General features: G+C 50.3%; 1 protein-coding gene across 1 annotated transcript; it reads right to left on the reverse strand.

Annotated features, from left to right (window-relative positions):
* Nucleotides 1-904: 904 nt before the first annotated feature.
* Nucleotides 905-5371, reverse strand: Hmx3 (H6 family homeobox 3). The gene is made up of 2 exons (XM_048455332.3): nucleotides 4836-5371; nucleotides 905-4231 (listed from the first exon to the last, which is right to left on the reverse strand). Exons 1-2 carry the CDS (start codon nucleotides 5233-5235, stop codon nucleotides 3561-3563), a joined length of 1071 nt encoding a protein of 356 aa, XP_048311289.2. The 5' UTR covers nucleotides 5236-5371; the 3' UTR covers nucleotides 905-3560.
* Nucleotides 5372-17259: the final 11888 nt, after the last annotated feature.

The raw sequence follows: 17259 nt of genomic DNA on the forward strand, positions 1-17259 counted from the left end.
GAGCCGTCATGTGTGGTGTGTCAAGTGAGGGTATTTCTGTGTTGCGTGCACGCATCCATCTATTTGGTGGCCGCTGTGGAAGGTGAGATCTTTTTCATTGACCAGAGCCTTGACTGCTGTGAAGATCGGGCTCAGAGGTGTAGGTAGACAGAGGAAAAGCTAGGGTCCACAACCTGAAGGTGATAAGAGGAGAAAAATGAGAGGCGTCCACTCGGCAACAGGAGACCCTGGCTGCCCTGACTTCCCCTAGAGAATGTCCAGAGGAATTTCAGGAGGCCTCGTCTCGTCCCTCCCCCCAAAATATCTTCTTTAGTGATTGGTTCTAGAAGCTTCTGGGAATCTTCCCAGAGGCAGAGGCTAAGACAGCAACCAGCTCTGCAGTCCTGTACTGGGTTTCTTCTGGCAAGGAGGTCTCAGAAAGACCCACTGCGCCCCACTCAGAAGGGCGCCAGTATTCGGTAATGTCATAGCTTCCCTCCACCAACAGCAAGAAAACCATCAGGACCCCACTGAGCTGGACTGATCGTGTGAGCACCACCCTCCTCCTCCAGGGCTAAAGCGTGGCTGTGGGGTGAGAAATACCAGCCTAAAGCAGCAAAGCTCCCAGGCGGGAGAAAAAGTGAGGCCAAGGGGCTTGGACAAAGGATAAACCGTGCTTGTGGAAAACCAGTTACGTCTTGACTTTCAAAAGACTGGGTCAGTCAAGAACCGTTTTCTAGAATCCAAACAAATAGAGAAGTATTTTCTTGGCATTTGATAACATCATGCTCTGGCTGTAAAATCTGAGGACATGTTTGCTATTGCAACATTATTTTTAATGAGCTGTTACTGGCCTGTCCCGCAGTTAGTATTGCCAACAGTAAAAGGCATCACTCTGTTTGCAGGTAACACAAGGAACAACATATTTTGACCCCGATATTCTGTTTATTTTTCATTTACGACACATGCCCTCGTTTTTATTCCAAACCAGAGGAAAATAAAGGCAGATCTATCTTCAGTGGGGTCCAGGCTAAAATTTTGCCACAAATACGTACACCAGTTTATTTGGGGCCAGTTTTCCATCAACAGAAAACGATAGCGGTGTTTCAGCCACAGTAGAATCAATTGTGTCGATTGAGTCGGAGGAGCTTGGCAACACAGTAGGAGAAATGAGAACGCAGACAGGCGCTCCCCAGTGGTTGTGTCCTGCTTTTGTGGCAATGCTGGCTGAATTCTTCTCTTCCTTGCGGTTCCTCAGACCCCCACTTCTGGCTCCCCAGCACCAAAGAGGCACTGCCAGGAATGTAATCAGGACAGGGACACACACACACACACACACACACACACACACACACCACAGAACTTGAAGGCAGGCAGCCACGCTGAGTTGGCAAGGGACCCCTGAACACCTACTTCCCTCGCAGACCAGTTCTTGCAAGAGGTCTTGGAAAGCCTTGTCTCTGGCTGAGGACCAAGGGTGCAGTGGCTTGAGGAAAGCATTAACCAGGACAAGTGGCTACTCTTGAGGCAGCTTTGGGCAGTGATGGACACAGAAAGACTGGCTGGCAAGGTTGCAGCAGACTGTAATTGCACCTCCCTCAGCCAGTGGCACATGCCTTCTGCACTGGGTATCTGGAATTCTCCCAGCTCAGCTGAAACCTCCTGGTCTGAGTAGTAGCCCCGACTCCATCCCAAGACTGCTAGGTTTACTGAATCTACCTCCAGACTCAGCCGAACTCCAAGTTTTGCCCTTTCTTCTTTCCTCTAACACCCCAGGGGACAACCACAGCCACCACAATCTCATCTAGACATTTAAAGGATGCTTGACCCAACAGCTCTTGAAGGAAGCATGGCTTGGGGAAAGAAGGCAAGCTTCAGCCTTTTCTGGAGAAAAATACCATCTGTCTTTAAGTTCAGTGCTGTCGTTTTGTTCAATTTTGCAAGCTAGATAAACCTAGGTCTTTATACCCTTCTCTCCCTCAACCTTCTTTGCTCGAAGGAGGGCCTCTCAAGCAGTAGAAGGTACACCACTGAAAGAATGCCCTTGGTCCCGAACAAAGCCGCCTCTGTCTCCTCTATGGGCCGGATTCTAGGGCCCCGAGTCCAGGTCAGGAGAGAGCACAGAGGCAGACAGAGACAGAGGCAAGAAGAGCTTCCCTGGACACCTGCTCTGGGGGCCTGGGGGGGGCATCCAAAGTTACACACTCTGGCAACGTGAAAGACTTATTTTTTTCTTTTTAATCAATCGATTCCACAACAACATTAAGTGTAACAATAGTTTGTGGAGATTTTTTTGTTTTGTTTTGCTCTGTTTTCTTAAAAAGGGACGGAACTCTAGCGGAGGACATGGAGGGAAGGGGGAACAGACCACTCAGAACGACAGAACAACAGGTGTAGCCAACAGGAAATCAGGGCGAGAGGCCCTGTGGAGTTGAGGGTGAATTTTACAAGAAAACTGTACATTTATCAAATAAGTTAAGATTCTCCTATGTTGATTGTCCTTCACTTAAAGCGCTCCACTCTACCTGGCTTACTCCTCTGAGCATCGCTGCCCTACCTTGCTTTCTTCCTCCCCCCTCCCCTACTTAGTCTTCCCTCTCCATTAATGATTATGCTGTGGCATGATGGTCTTCATCCCCACAGAGGAAGGGGCAGGGCTCTAGGGGAACTTTGTACAATATTGCACAGGTCAAAGCACAAGAGTTGCGGCAACGTAAAAACGGGAGAGCATAAAAGGTATTTTTTTTCCTACAAAAAAAAATTTTTTTTGAATCCAATCTCTCAAGCGGGTAACACAGTAGTGACGGTGATGTTAAATGACAATTTTCGGACCAGTGATAGACCACTAAATAAAATGCTAGTGATAAATAAGAGGACAGGAACCCAGCCAGATGTGGAACTGTTCCGAATTCTAAAGGTCTGATTTGGGTCTTTTGTCTTTTGCCTTTAAACGTTTTGGTCAGAGAATTCTTTAGTCAGGAGCTGAGACAAATGTTGTTAACTGCCACAGATTGGCCGACTAGGGATCCTAGCAGAGGCTACTCAGATTTTGAAAAAAAAAAGTGTGCGTGGGGGGGCCAGATAACTGATTGGGGGTGGGGAAAAAAGAACCACACCCAGAAATCCAGAAATAAATATGAATTCTCTCTCCGAATTTTGAAAATAGTTCTATAGAAAATGAATAAACTAAAGGAAGTAGGGTTTTGCGCTTATTTTCCTTCTGTAAAAATACCCCCCCCTTAAAAAATAGAAATTTAAGGGGTGGTCTGCACGTTTATCAAAAAACTTTCAGTTGGAAGTTTTGACCTGGGAATTTTGTCGCCCTCCCACCCCGTTTTCTCTCAATGGTAAGCAAAACCAAAAAAAAGAGGAGAAGCGCCTCAAATTCATAGGAATGAATTGCACGGAAATGCATTGCAAATACTTACAAAATGCTATTGGGGGAGGGGGAAGGCAAGGCAGTGAGCCCAAGCCAGGTTCCCAAGGCCGCTGGCCACAGCTCTGCGCCCTTGGCCCTGCCCAGTCTCCTCCGGGGTCCCCGAAAGGTGGCCGGGTGCTCACTCCCTCTCCCCTCTCCAGTCTCACACCGGCCGTAGCAGCGGCACGGACGAGACCACAGGGTGCGAGTAGTAGACTGGGTGCGGGAAGGTGAGCAGCGGCTGGCTGACCGGCACCGGGGCCCCTGCGGCCGCAGCCGCACCCTCCGCGGCAGAGTTCTCGTGGTAAAGGATGGGCACGCGCACGATGCGCTGCGCCGCGGCGTGGCTCAGGTTGGCGGCCTCCAGCTCGGCCGCCAGCTGTCGCTTCCACTTGTTGCGACGATTCTGGAACCAGATCTTGACCTGCGTCTCGGTGAGGTGAAGCGACGCGGCCAGGCCAGCGCGCTCCGAGCTGCTGAGATAACGTTTCATGTCGAAGGTGGATTCGAGCTGGAAGACCTGGCTGCGCGAGAAGACGGTGCGCGTCTTCTTCTTGCGGCACGCTGGCTTCTTCTCGGGGCTCTCGGCGCCCGCCTTCCAGTCCTCGGAGCCGGGTGTCGCCGCAGTCGCCCCTACAGCTGTCCCGGCCGTGCCCGGCACCGCCTCGCCTTCTTTTTTGCCTTCCTCTGAATCGCTCTCTTCCAGAATGATCTCGTCCGGGCTCTTGGAGTCCAGTTCCTTGTGGTCGGGGTCAGCCTTGAGCAGAGGCTCGGGGGAGTCGCGGTCGGTGCCGGACGCAGGGGAGGAGTCTCGCAGGAGGGCCTTCTCTGAGGCTGCAGAGACAGACAAACAGATGCACACTCAAGAACAGCGAACGACACTATCTTGAGAGAGAAGGGAGTCTGGGGGCAGCAGGTGCAACCCACGCGTTAGCCTTCGGTCGGGCTCCAGATCCTTGGGCCTCAGCTTTCTCGAGGTCCTCCTCTGTCCCCGCTGGGCTACAGCGGGGCACCCAGACCTAGGATTCCCTTGCCTTCCAAGGACCAGCGAGCCGATGATGGCAGCGGGGGCCCTCTCCTTTTATCCCACGTCTCCCATGCCAGGAGCCAACGGAAAAAGTATCCGTGGTTAGGGTTTATCCCTGCCTTCCAGGCCTACCCAGGCCATCCCAAGCCACCCATTCCTGCTGGAGGCCACTTTGCCCGAGAAGTGCAGCGCCCGGGCCTCCAACTCCTCCTCTTTTCTCAGCAAGTGGGATTGGAATCCGGGGCCTCCTAACCCGGGAAAGAGGAGGACTAGAGGCCAGAGGAAGTTGACCAAAACTTGGGTTTGCAGGTGTCGGGGCACACCGTAACTGTATTGACAAGCCCGGGGCGGGGATAGGGCCAGCCCGTAGGGGAGCGAGGGGAGAGCGAAAGTTCAAAGAGAGGTCGGTACCTTCTGGTCGCGGGAGGTGGCCGCCGGCGGGGGTCAGGGTGTAGGGGTACCACCAGGCCGGGGAGCGCTCCAGGTAGTGCGCGGGCAGGGCAAACCTCTGCGCTGGGATCTCAAAGCGGGGGAAAGCCAGGTCGCCCACCTGCGAGAGCGCAAAGCCGGCGGCACCCTCCAGGGCACCCTTGGCTGCGGCGGCGGCAGCGGCGGCCGCGGCGGCGGCGGCCGAGGCCGGCGCAAAGAGCGTTCGTGGGGGCGGCTGAGGTTTTGGGGGCGGCCGGTGGTGGTCTCCGTTGAGCAGGTTCCTGATGGAGAACGGGGATTCCTTGGGCGCGGGAGGCTGGGGTGGCGGCTGCGGGGGCGGCGCGCTGGCAGTGCCCGAGGCGTCCGGCCCGGGCTCCGGCATGGTCCCCAGTCCTCCGGGTCCCACGGAGGGAGGGAGTGGGACAGGCGGGCGGCGGGGCGAGCAGGCTAGGGGCCGGAAATCAGACCATAAACGGAACTCAACTACGGGGCTCAAAGTCGGGGGCCGCCCCGGGCGCGAATCGAGCCGCGGGAGGGCGGGGTGGGGACCGGGCCGGGGCGGGCTCGCATGGGGGGGAGGGGTCCAGAGGGGCGGGGAGCGGACCTGCCTCTGCGCCGAGGGTGCGAGGGGGCCGGGTAGAAGCTGCGGCTCCCCGGGAGGAGGCTGCAAGAGAGGTCCCTGGCTTGGGATGCGTCAATCCGGCGCCGGATGCTAATGATGAAATCAAAATGTCATCCAAGTTAAATGCGGGGAGTATACGGCGATTGGGCGCGTACAATGGCAAATGGGATTAGGCCGGCCAAGGCGCAGCCGAGCCCGGGCCCCGCAACCGCCTCTGCCACCGCCCCCCTCCTCGCCTTCCCTAGGATTTTGGCGCTTTGGCTTCGGGCTGTGAGAGCCCGCCTGTTATTGGCTTTATATAGTCCAATTAGGCAGCAAATGAGGACAAACCTATTAGCACAAAAGGATATTGGCTCTCGCTAAAGAGGCACTCGGAGAACTCCCACCAAAGCGGGAGGCGCAAGAGGGACCCCGAGACGGAGACGCCCCCGGCGGGCCGGAGCACACCGACCCAAGAGAGTCTGGAGCCAGCACCTCCCTCTACCCCCTGCGGCTTGGCCTAGGGTTTGCTGCGGCGGGGCCCGCGGGAGGGGGAGGGGCAGGCCAGGCTGGCCCGAGTCACCTCGGGGTTACACGCGCTGGGCTGACCGCCTCCGCTCTCTTACCCCTCCCGGCACCGCAGGGGCCAGCTGTCCCCACGCGGGCCCAGGAAGCAGGGTGCCACCTCGGTCAGGGACGAACTCAGTGCTCTTTCCCCAAAAGACCTGCTAAACAGGGAGAGGGCAAGAAGAGGGGAATTAGGGTTCTCCACCCACCGTCCAGTGGAAAGGAAGAGAGTTCTTATGTCGGTGGGCTCGGGAATCCGCGTAGCCTTGACCTTTGGCCCTGAGAACCGAAGAGACAATCTGAATCTCCCTGGAGTAGGAGAGAATCTGCGACTCTGCACTCTTTTGAGAACGAAGGACCCTCCGACGCCCGCGCTTCCCCCACGTAAGACGGTCGGGGTAGCGATATTCCTGCAGGGAAGGCTGCACTCCGAAGGACACTACTCTTTTCTGAATGACCGTGGCCAAGGCTCAGGGACCGACTCCAAACCTGCAGTCCGAAGACAGCACTTCCCCAGGAAGTTTCCGGGTGGCGTTTAGAAGCTACCTAATGCTTTAATACAGGCTCTGAGAACCGAAGGCACAGCGGAGTACCTTTCTCGGTTGTCACCGTGGCAGCGACACCTGCGGCACGCCCCAAGGGCCTCCAAGTCCCTGGAGAACCAAGGCGGTCGTCCGAGGAATAGTTGGACTCCATCCGCTTTAACAGCAGGAAAGGAAGCCCGAGAGACAAGCAGTTCAGTTATAGATTTCAGCGACAAATAAAACAGAATTGTTGGTGGGGTCTTTAACCCGAAAAAGATGAACAGTCTGTCCTCAACCGTGGTGAAGCTCCCTTCACACCTGAGATTTCTCCGCCCCACCCCTTTCTTTTTCTTTTGGTTGAGTCTTGCTTAATTCAAGCCTGTCTTCCCTAGTGCAGACCTGACCGTTTTGGGGTCCCCAAATGGGAAATAGGTTTATTTTATTTTTCAGTCCTCGGGCTCCTGAGCACCCTCTACCAAATCTCGACGGGCGTGTTCAAAGTTTTGACATTCACCCCACAGTAGCGAACCCTTCATTTGCCTTGTAAGCAGCGCTTCCAAAAATGGTTATTATTATTCCTCTGAGTTTGTACAAGGTTTTGCTGGAATGCACAAGGGCACATCATCAAATATTCGAGTGGGAACCAATCACAGCTCGGTGGCTCAAACAGGATGGGTAATACGCTCAGATTTTATAGAGAAAAGGTATCCAGAGAGGAGACCATACCTAAGGCACCCAACCAGTGTTGGACAACTAGAGGTCATTTCCCTCCCCCACAAGGCAGAAATCATTCTCTGCGCATAGGCGAAGTGAGTTCGGTGCGCACTGCTTGCACACAGCAAACCTGGTGGCCCATTAGTGTGCCGGTCTGGGGGGAAGCTGAGGCAGACAGAGGTGGGCACACTCGCTAAAGTTCTGACGCAGGGAGGCTACTTTAAACTAGGGAAAGGGGAAAACACTTCCCATTACTCCGAAAGGCAGTCGGTCGTTGTGAGTCAGTGCCTACCCTATCCTCTGCCTACCCTGCGAAGTCGTGTGTTCAATCACCGTGTCTCAAAAAACAATAACAAAAAAATAGATTCTCATGAGCCCACAGGCGTGGAAGATGTTCTGTCCCAGGAAGTGGACTTCTAGCGGTTCACAACTCTGGGCCTAGGTGTACCGACCCAAAAGAGTAGGAGGCAACCTTCTCGGTCTCGGGCCCGATCCAGCATTAGCATAGTGTCCCTTTCCTAAAGGGCACTAGAGTGTGTGCGAATGTGTGTGTTCACGAGAGGTGGGGTTCCGTTATTTGGCGTCAACATCCCCAGCTGGACTTCAACAACAGAAAGGGTAGAGTTTATCTTTCCTTTCCTGTTCGAGAAAGCTCGCGTCTTGGTTGCCTGGACAGCAATTCACTTCCTCTCAGGAGAGGCTGGGTCCATCCACTTTCCGGCACCACCACGCCATACAAAGTCAAGCAAACAGCGCCCTCTATGGGGTATCCTCGAGCCTGCGGGAGATGCTGAAGAAAACACAGAACTTAGGCTAAATATTTAAAAGCCTAGGTTTTACTATACCTACCACCCATGGAAAACAAGCACTTTTTTTTAAATTTTGATCTGAGATGTAGGAGAAAACAACAGTGAAATTACTGCAAGTCTCTGCAGATCTTTAGCCACTTCTGACAGAGGTGTCTCCTGCCTCTCCTTCTCCTTCTGGCTTTCTGTCTCCTTTTAATGCTCCTTTTATGTTTTCTCTTGCAGCCTTTTCTCTACATGTGGGTTCTGACTTCTGTCGTCTGGGCTTCAGGAAGCATGCTGCGTAAGGCAAGGGGCTGCCTTATTTGTCTTTGAGAACACAGTGCCCAGTTGGCCGGCAAGCAGCTGTCTCAGTAAAGGCTTGCGTTAGTGTCTAAATTCTTGAATTAGACGAGTGGGTAGAGTGAGTACATGGATGAGTAGATGGGTAGATGGGTGGGTGGATGGATGGGTGTGGGGGGCGGACTCATAATTCCCAGTGCAGAGGATTGTTCTGCTTGATAAGAGCACTTCAGATACCCTGGAACATCCCCCCGAAACACTCCCCCCAAGGCAGTTTTTGAAGTGTTTAACGCAAATCTAGGTTGTTGGGGTTTTGGCACAGAGTTTCACCCTGCAACTCAGGCTTCTCTGAAGTCACTATGTGGCCTCCCTAATGTTGGGGCTACAAATACGAGCAACCACACATATATGATTTGAAGTCTTTTGATGCTACATTTTACAAACCCTAAAGGATTTCCCGGAAGCAGGACTGCGGAGAGTGCCTCCTAGAAGGTTTAAGACACAGGAGCTGTGTAGAGTCAGATATCCACACCACTCCCTACTGGGACAAGCAGCTAAGAGGACAAATAGGGCAGGAGGAATGCTAATGATCAACATCAAACTTCTACACAAAGAATGAGTGTAGAAAAAGGGGTGCCTAGGATTGCCTTCACACCCACCACACACAAAACTCGTGTATGCATCTGCACACACTCAAGTTGGTAAGCAGATTGTTCTCCAAGGGAGGGGAGTGTGTACACATGTTCTCTGGGTCCTCACCTAAAGCAGAGAGCTTCCTTCCGCAGCCAGAATGGATGTGTCCTCCTTAGATGCAGTGCACAGATTTATAGAAAGGGTGGAAACTAGCTAAGCCTTTAGTCAAAGCTGCAAGACCCATGCTGGAGGCCCTCACAACTAACTAACAGCTACAGCTTCCCCTGATCCTGATGGTTACATTTTACCATCTAACTCTCCTGAATTCTGTTTTTTTTTAATTTTTATTTTTTTATTTGAAGGCAGATGGATCGAAGCCTGGAGCTGTGATTCTCCCATAGAAACTCTTACCCTGTTTCCTGCTAAGCCCCTGCCCATCTTTTCCCATGCTACTTGGAATACTGCCAAAGACCCCTGCTTTGGCTAATGACCTGGAGGAATATGTAACCCTTGGTGATGAACTGTAGCCATGTTGTCCTTGAAATATGTCTTGAGTCACATAAGGAAGCATATCATTCAGTTTCTAATAAGGGAAATTTTTATGCAAAGCTAATCTTAGACATCAATCACTGGTTGGGTCCTCACTCATCCAGTGTGAGGTAGGCAGTACTATTATTCCTAGTTGAAAGATGAAGAAACTGAAGTACAAGATCATGTGACAAAAGGAAATGGATCTCCCAGGGAAACACAGCCTCAGGGCATTGCTGCGGAGACACTTGGGGTGTGTGGTGAGTGCTGGCTGTGGTTATGGTCAGTTACCACTCTTCTCTGGAAAAAGATTTATGTGTTTGTTTGTCTGCTGCTTCATCGAGATAGGGGCTCACTATGCAGTTCTGGTTGGCCTGAAACTCACAGAGATCTGCTTGCCTCTGCCTCCCAAGTGCTGAGATTAAAAACGACCACAGAGATCACCCTGTTCTTGACAGTTTCTCTGAGAAAGCTCGGGTTTCTAACTCGGGTAGGTCTCCTACATTCTCTTACTCCTCCCACTTCTGGTGTCTTCAAGCCTTTCTAACAAAGTAGGAATCTTCCACACACCGTTACACACAGGTTGCTCTCTGTGTTCAGTGTGCCTTTCTTTTTTCTTTGATTTATTTATTTTTATGCACATGAGTGTTTCATCTATGTGTATGTCTGTCTACCGTATGTGTTGCTTGTGCCCACAGACACCAGATGCAGGCATTAGATCCTTCTGGAACTGGAGTTACAAATGGCTATCAGCTGCCACGCGGGTGCTGGGAATTGTACCCAGGTCCTCTGAAGGAGCAGCCAGTGCTCTTAATTACTGAACCGTCTCTCCAGTGCCTCTTTAGGGTTCTTAGGAGAGGCAAAGAACTTCAAATGTTTGTGCTTTCCTTCATGGAACTTTTCTGTCTACACGTGTCTCAGGGTTGGTGAGATGTCTCTACAGGTAACGGAACTTTCCCGCCAGGTCTGGTGACCTGATTTCAGTCCCTGTGACCTAAGTGGCAGAAGCTGAGAACAGACTCCTTCGGGTTGTCCTAGGACCTCTACACACACCATAGCATATGTCCACACCCCCTACTAAACAGATATAATAAAAGTGAAAGTGTCTGATATTTTGGGGGCTATGACTTATTGTTTGCTGATGTGCCAGTCCCCCAGTTCTGAAAAACCCTAGGACACCCCACCATGAATCCTGCAGGAACAAAGAAGAACACCTTTAGAAGAGTCTTTTCAGAAAAGAGTTGTGTAAGTCCCCCAGTGAGTCCTGGGGTGTCTGATATGTGACTCTGTGAAAGGGCCGTTTGACCCCCAAAGGGGTCATGACTGACCCACAGGTTGAAAACCACTGATCACGAGAGAGATCTCAATAGCATTTGCTATCCGAGTGTGATGGCTTGAGTTCGAATCCAAAGCACCCATGTTAAAAAAAAAAAAGCCATGTGTGGTCATGCATACTTATAATCCCAGCATTGGGGATGGAGGATCATTCAGGCTTGTAGGTCAACTGGTCTAGCTGAATATTGGAAAGCTCCAGGTTGGGTGAGAGACCCTGTCTCAAGGGGACTAAAGCAAGGAGCAATAGAACAGAGCACCTGCCATCCTCCCCTGGTTCCTGCTTTTACATATATGGACATGAGCGCGTGCCTGCATCCTACCCAGAACGCATGTTAAGCAGATATTCTGAGGTGCGTTTGGTGGGGGAGCAGGGTGAGTGCTGCAAGCAGAAGTGCATGCTTGATTTAAAGGACAGGAACTGCAAGGATGTGCTGTTGCCAACAGGAGACCAGGAAGAGAGCTAAAGGGTTCACTGTGTGGGACCCTAGAGGCCTTGGTAGGAAGTTTGAATGGAAATCTTAGTCTCTAAAATAACAACACAAGTTGGGGAAATAGCTCAATTGATAGAGTGCTTTTCTAGCATTCATGAAGCCCTGGGTTTGACCTAATACTGAATAAGCTAGGTGTGCTATTAATTACCTGCCTTTAATCCTAGCACTAGCAAGAATTGGAAGAACCAGGTAGCAAGAATGCTCCGCAGGTAAAAGAGCTTGCCCAGAACTTAGTGGAGGAGAGAGAACCAATCCACAAAGACTGTTGTCCAACCTTGACTGTGTGTGTACAGTGGCATGCATATACACACTCACACAGTGTTTGCTCATGTGTGCGCGCGTGCACACACACACAGACACACACACACAGACACACACTGACAAATAAAATAATAGCATGGAGAACAAGCTCTCCAAAGACAAAGTTTGTTCAGGAATTGCCATCTGTAGTATATCAGATTCATGCAATGGCACTGGAACAAACACAATTTATTCCTTGTCTGTCTAAAGCAAGATCTTAGCCCAAAGTGGACTAGGCTTTATTTTGTTTATTTTTTTATTATTTTAATTTTATGTGTGTGTGTGTGTGTGGTGCGCGCATGCACGCGCGTTTCTATGCCATGTGTGTGGGTATCCATGGAGTCCAGAAGAGGGTGTCAGGTCCCTGGAACTGGACTTACAGGTAGTTGTGAGCTGCCAGACGTGGGTACCAGGAACTGAACTTGGATACTCTGGAAGAACACCAAGTACTCTAGCTCTCTGGCTTGGAGCTCCTCCCTCAAACCCCCACTTGTTGGGGTTTCAGGCTACCTCCACTCACCTGGAAGCTTTTAAAGACATGTGCACGCGCACGCGCGCGCACACACACACACACACACACACACACACACACACAAGTCCAAGCAAACCATTTTGTAAGAAAGATCAGTGTTCATGGAGGCTCCTTTGCAGGGGCTGGCTTTAGCTCCTTGGTGGACTCTGACTGTCTCGCTCACTGTTCTGTTGCTGTGAGGAGACACCATGACCGAGACGAGTTTTAGGAGAAAACATTTAGTCGGGGCTTACAGTTTCAGAGCGTTAGTCCACGGCCATCATGATGGGAGCATGGCAGGACACAGGCACTGGAGTAGTAGCTGAGAGCTCACATCTGGTCTGAAAGTTGCAAGTAGAGAGAGGGGAGACTGGGCCTGGCTTGGACTTTTGAAACCTCAAAGCCCACCCCCCAGTGATACACCTCCTCCAACAAGGCCACGCCCTTCAATTCTTCCTAAATCGTTTACCAACTGGGAACCAAACATTCAAATGTGGCCCATGGCCCCCCCACCCCCTGCTCATTCAAAGCAGCACACAGACACTGGGCAAGTATTCCTGCGCAGATGGGTCTCTGTCCAACTGCATTTTTTTTTAAATATTTATTTATTATGTATACAATATTCTGTCTGTGTGTATGTCTGCAGGCTAGAAGAGGGCACCAAACCTCATTACAGATGGTTGTGAGCCACCATGTGGTTGCCGGGAATTGAACTCAGGACCTTTGGAAGAGCAGGCAATGCTCTTAACCACTGAGCCATCTCTCCAGCCCCTCCAACTGCATTTTTGAGGAGTTCCTTGAGTCGGACCCATCACAAGGTGTGTGTGTGCAGGAACTTTTTGTGGTAAATCCTGATATAGGCCTATGTGCACAGTAGCCCCGTCTCCATGGCTCCCTGACCTTTTTTTTTCCCCCTCTTTTTCTTGTTACTCAACATAAATGACTCCATATTGACACCAGTATCTTCTGTGTGATCAGCATTTTGGTGTAATTGTCTGTGCAGCGGGACTCACACATCTTGAGGACACCCAGTTCAAGAAGCTTTGGCAGATGCATACGCCTGAGTCGAACACCTCTGAAAATCACCTCTGACCATTTGCAGGCAATTCCTGCAAGCAGGCTGTCCCAAGAAACCGCTGGGTTGATACTGTTGTTAAAGGCCAATTTTTTTAGCTTTAGAACTTCACATAAACGACCTTTCCACTTTCCCCTCATTCTGGGTCTGTCTTCTAGGACGCAGAATGTATGTGTAAGTTGTCCCCGCCATGCTGGGTAGCCTGTCTTTGCAGAGTTTCTTACAGAGAAGCAACACACAACATTTAAAAATCAATTTTGGATTCATTAGGATTCCATGGGATTCTGAGCCAATAAAATAAAATAAAATCCCACATACTGTGAATGGATTTTTTAAAAAAACAAAGTGTGCTGGGATTGGTGACACACATTTCTAATCTTTGAACTCTGGAGACAGAGGCAGGTGGATCTGTGAGTTCAAGACCAGCCTGATCTATATAGCGATTTCCAAGTCAGCTAGCACTACATAACAAGAACCCATCCCCTAAAATAAAAAGAAATAAAATGTGATATTTTTGTTTAATGGCATGTTACTCAGCAATAGAGCGTGAAGTATTGGCTGGGGACATAGCACAGTCTGTAATGTGTTTGCTGTACAAGCATGAGGACCTGTGTTCAATCCCCAGAAGCCATGTAAAAAACCAGGCATAGTGGCATACTGGGGAAGTGGAGACAGGAGGATCCTTGGGGTCTCTGGACATGCAGCATAGTCACATCGTTTATTCCCACTTTGCAGTGAGACTCTCTGTCTCAAATAAACAAGGTAGACCAAAGAAAACCACCTGTGGATGATCCCTAGCCTCCTCCACATGAATACATACACATGTGATCCCCCACATGTACACACATACATACATACACATACATACATACACATATGTGCCCATAGTCATACACGTGCACACGCACACACACACGTAGGGAAACACACACACACACACACACACACACACACACACACACACACACGGTAAAGTGCTGCGCCAGCACAGCCAGAGCCAAGTCCGAGGAAGGACGTCGGGATTAATGGAACATGCACTTTGGATGTTTCAGAATTAGAAGCCTTTATTGTACATCACCAAGGGGGTTTTATACCTAACCCAGACAGGTGGGTGAACAGGATGGAGACCTCCTCGCCCGATCCTCGGGTTAGGGCCGAGGTGATGCGTACTCAGGAAGCAGGGTTGGTAAACAGCTCTGAGAGCATGGAACTTGCAAGTTTCTCAGAAACCCAGAACAACAAGGGCAAGAAAGGTCACCAACAGGGGAGGTGAATAGGAGGGCCAGATTTCATCAGGTCCCAACAGTACCAATGAACACAAACACCACAGCACCAATGAACCTTTAAAACATGAAGTGGGGGGGCTGGAGAGATGGCTCAGTGGTTAAGAGCATGGCTTGCTCTTCCAAAGGTCCTGAGTTCAATTCCCGGCAACCACATGGTGGCTCACAACCATCTGTAATGAGGTCTGGTGCCCTCTTCTGGCCTGCAGACATACAGTCAGAATATTGTATACGTAATAAATAAATATTAAAAAAAAATAAAACATGAAGTGGAAGAAGTAGTCGTAAAACAGCGGTTCTCGACCTTCCTAATGCCATAACCCTTAATTCGGTTCTGATGTGGATGTCCTTCTGTATATACGCTGTTTTATTGGTTGTTGGTCCTATGGCAGGGCAGAATAAAGCCAGGCAGGAAATTCAAGCAGAGATTTAGAGAGAGAGTAGGCAGAGTCAGGGAGATGCCATGTAGTTGCCGAAGGAGCAGGATGCCAGCCGCCAGCCAGAACCTTACCAGTAGGCCACAACCTCGTGGTGATTTACATATTAATAGAAATTGGTTAAATTGAGATATAAGAGTTATCAAGAAATATGCATAAGCTATTGACCAAATAGTGTTATAATTAATATAGTTTCTGCGTGATTATTTGTGTCGGATGGCTGGGAACGCCTACACAGTTCTTCATGTTGTGGTGACCTCCCCCGAGCATAAAATTACTTCCTAAGTGTAATTTTGCTACTGTTATGAATTGTAATATAAATATCTGGTATGCAGGATATCTGATATGTGACCCTGTGAGAGGGTTGTTTGACCTCCAACAGGGTCGTGACAGGCAGGTTGAGAACTGCTGTCATACAAAGAACACGCACGGTGTGTTCCTGGCTATGTGGTTGCCTAGCTCAGACAGCCCCGTGGAGACAGGAAGGAGACATTGTCCTGCGATGGGAAAGAGAATGGGTTTGGAGGTTCATTCTGGCGGTTGTGATGATGTTCTGAACTCAGTTGCAGGCTAGCAAGACGGTTCAATGAAGAAAGGCACTTGGTGACATGATTGAGGACCTGACCCTCAGAAGTTGTTCTCTGACCTGTGCACATATGCTGTGGCATGCACCCATAGTCATGCACATATATACAATAAAATGCAATTTAAAATCATCATAATAAAGTCAGCTGTGGTAACAGGGTGTTCTAAGACTTTGACTGGTAAAAGTCATGAAATTGTGTATGTTAAATACATGCATCATCTTCTAGATGATATCTCAGGGAAGCTGGCTTAAAGAAATCCATCTTTAGTCATCATGTGTAGGGATAGCCTTTCTGATGTCCCCTGTTTTAGAGTCCCATGGCACTAGTCCAGTGACCACTACGGCTTTCACCTTTCCTAATCCTCCATCCTCCTTTTATCCACCTCCTCCTCTTTCTTCTTCTATTTTGTGGTCTTTTTGAGACAAGGTTTCTCTTTGTAGCCCTGGCTATCCTGGTAGACCAGGCTGGCCTTGAACTCAGATCTGCCAGCCTCTATCTCCTGAGTGCTGGGATTAAAGGTGTGTGCTACCATGCCTGGCCACTGCATTGTTCTTTCTGCTGGTAGCTAGACATGATAAAGGGTGCAAGGACAGTCAGCTCAGCCTTTTACGTAACAGAAGGAAGTCCTGCCTCTTCACCCCAATGGGGTCATGTCAGCCACACCAGAGCAGGATCTCTGCCCCTCCCGTGTCCACATTGAATGTCTCCCTTCTAGGGGCTGTGTTCTTTGGCTGTGTGCTGTTTACTTCAGCAGCTGAGGAACAACCATTCTTCCTGGCCATCCATTCTCTCCTGCCAGATGGATGTGGCACAATCAGAACAATTGATGATCACGCGGGATAAATCGGGCCAGCTACTGAGGACTGCCAGTCAAGGAGCAGGTGCAGCCTTCTCCAGGCTATATGTCAATGGTTGAGCAGCCTGGACGTCTCTTTATTCATCCACTCCAGGTTATGTGTCAATGGCAACCCCTAGTCCCTAAGGGTAAGGAACTGAATGAGTTGTAGCTCCTGCCTTTGGGATGTTCACAGCCTAGGGAAGTAGAATGAGGAAGGGAGTAACACTGGCAATGTAACTAGCACATGTAGGCACCAAGTGATCGGCATCATAGAAGAAGGAACAACTAATTTACCCTGGTGGCAGAGTATGGGCAGAAGAAGCTTTCTGGGGAAGTCATCAGCTGGGACAGGGGACTGATGACTGTGTTATTTAGTAGTAAGAAGGACAGAGGTTGAGGAAAGAGTCAGAACATAGATAAGCAGGTTGTGGAGGGGAGGGTGGGCAGAGGGCAGGTGGTAAAACACAGATCTGGCTGAGGAGACTGCACCCCTTGGCTTCCTGCAAATTAAAAGCAAGAGGCCTCTGCAAAACCCAGAAGTCGTAGAAATAAAGGTCAGGACTCTGTAGATTTTGCTTGTTGTGACACACCACACTGGGCTGAGGTCTCCACACTAGGCTCACTTCCTCTGAGATGGCAGGAAGGACAACCTATATTCTCCTTATCGTATGTGTGGATGGGTATTATGTCTACGTGAATATCTGTGTGCCCGGTGCACAGGAAGGCCAGAATGGGGCATTGCATCCCTTGGAACTACCATTACAGACAGCTATGAACTGCCATGTCGGTGCTGGGAATCAAGCCCAGATCTTCTGCAAGAGCAGCAAGTACCCTTAACCACTGAGCCATCTCTCCATCACCTGAGCCTGTCACTGTAGGTTCTCCTGGACTCAA

This window comes from Myodes glareolus, chromosome 7, assembly GCF_982192425.1.
Source record: "Myodes glareolus chromosome 7, mMyoGla1.1, whole genome shotgun sequence".
NCBI lineage: Eukaryota > Metazoa > Chordata > Mammalia > Rodentia > Cricetidae > Myodes > Myodes glareolus.

Excerpts from the sequence above, each read along its gene's own strand:
- Hmx3 (XM_048455332.3), bottom strand. The coding sequence starts at position 5,235 with ATGCCGGAGCCCGGGCCGGACGCCTCGGGCACTGCCAGCGCGCCGCCC. Across the intron at positions 4,232-4,835 it reads CCACCTCCCGCGACCAGAAG|CCTCAGAGAAGGCCCTCCTG; the intron begins GTACCGACCTCT and ends CTGTCTCTGCAG.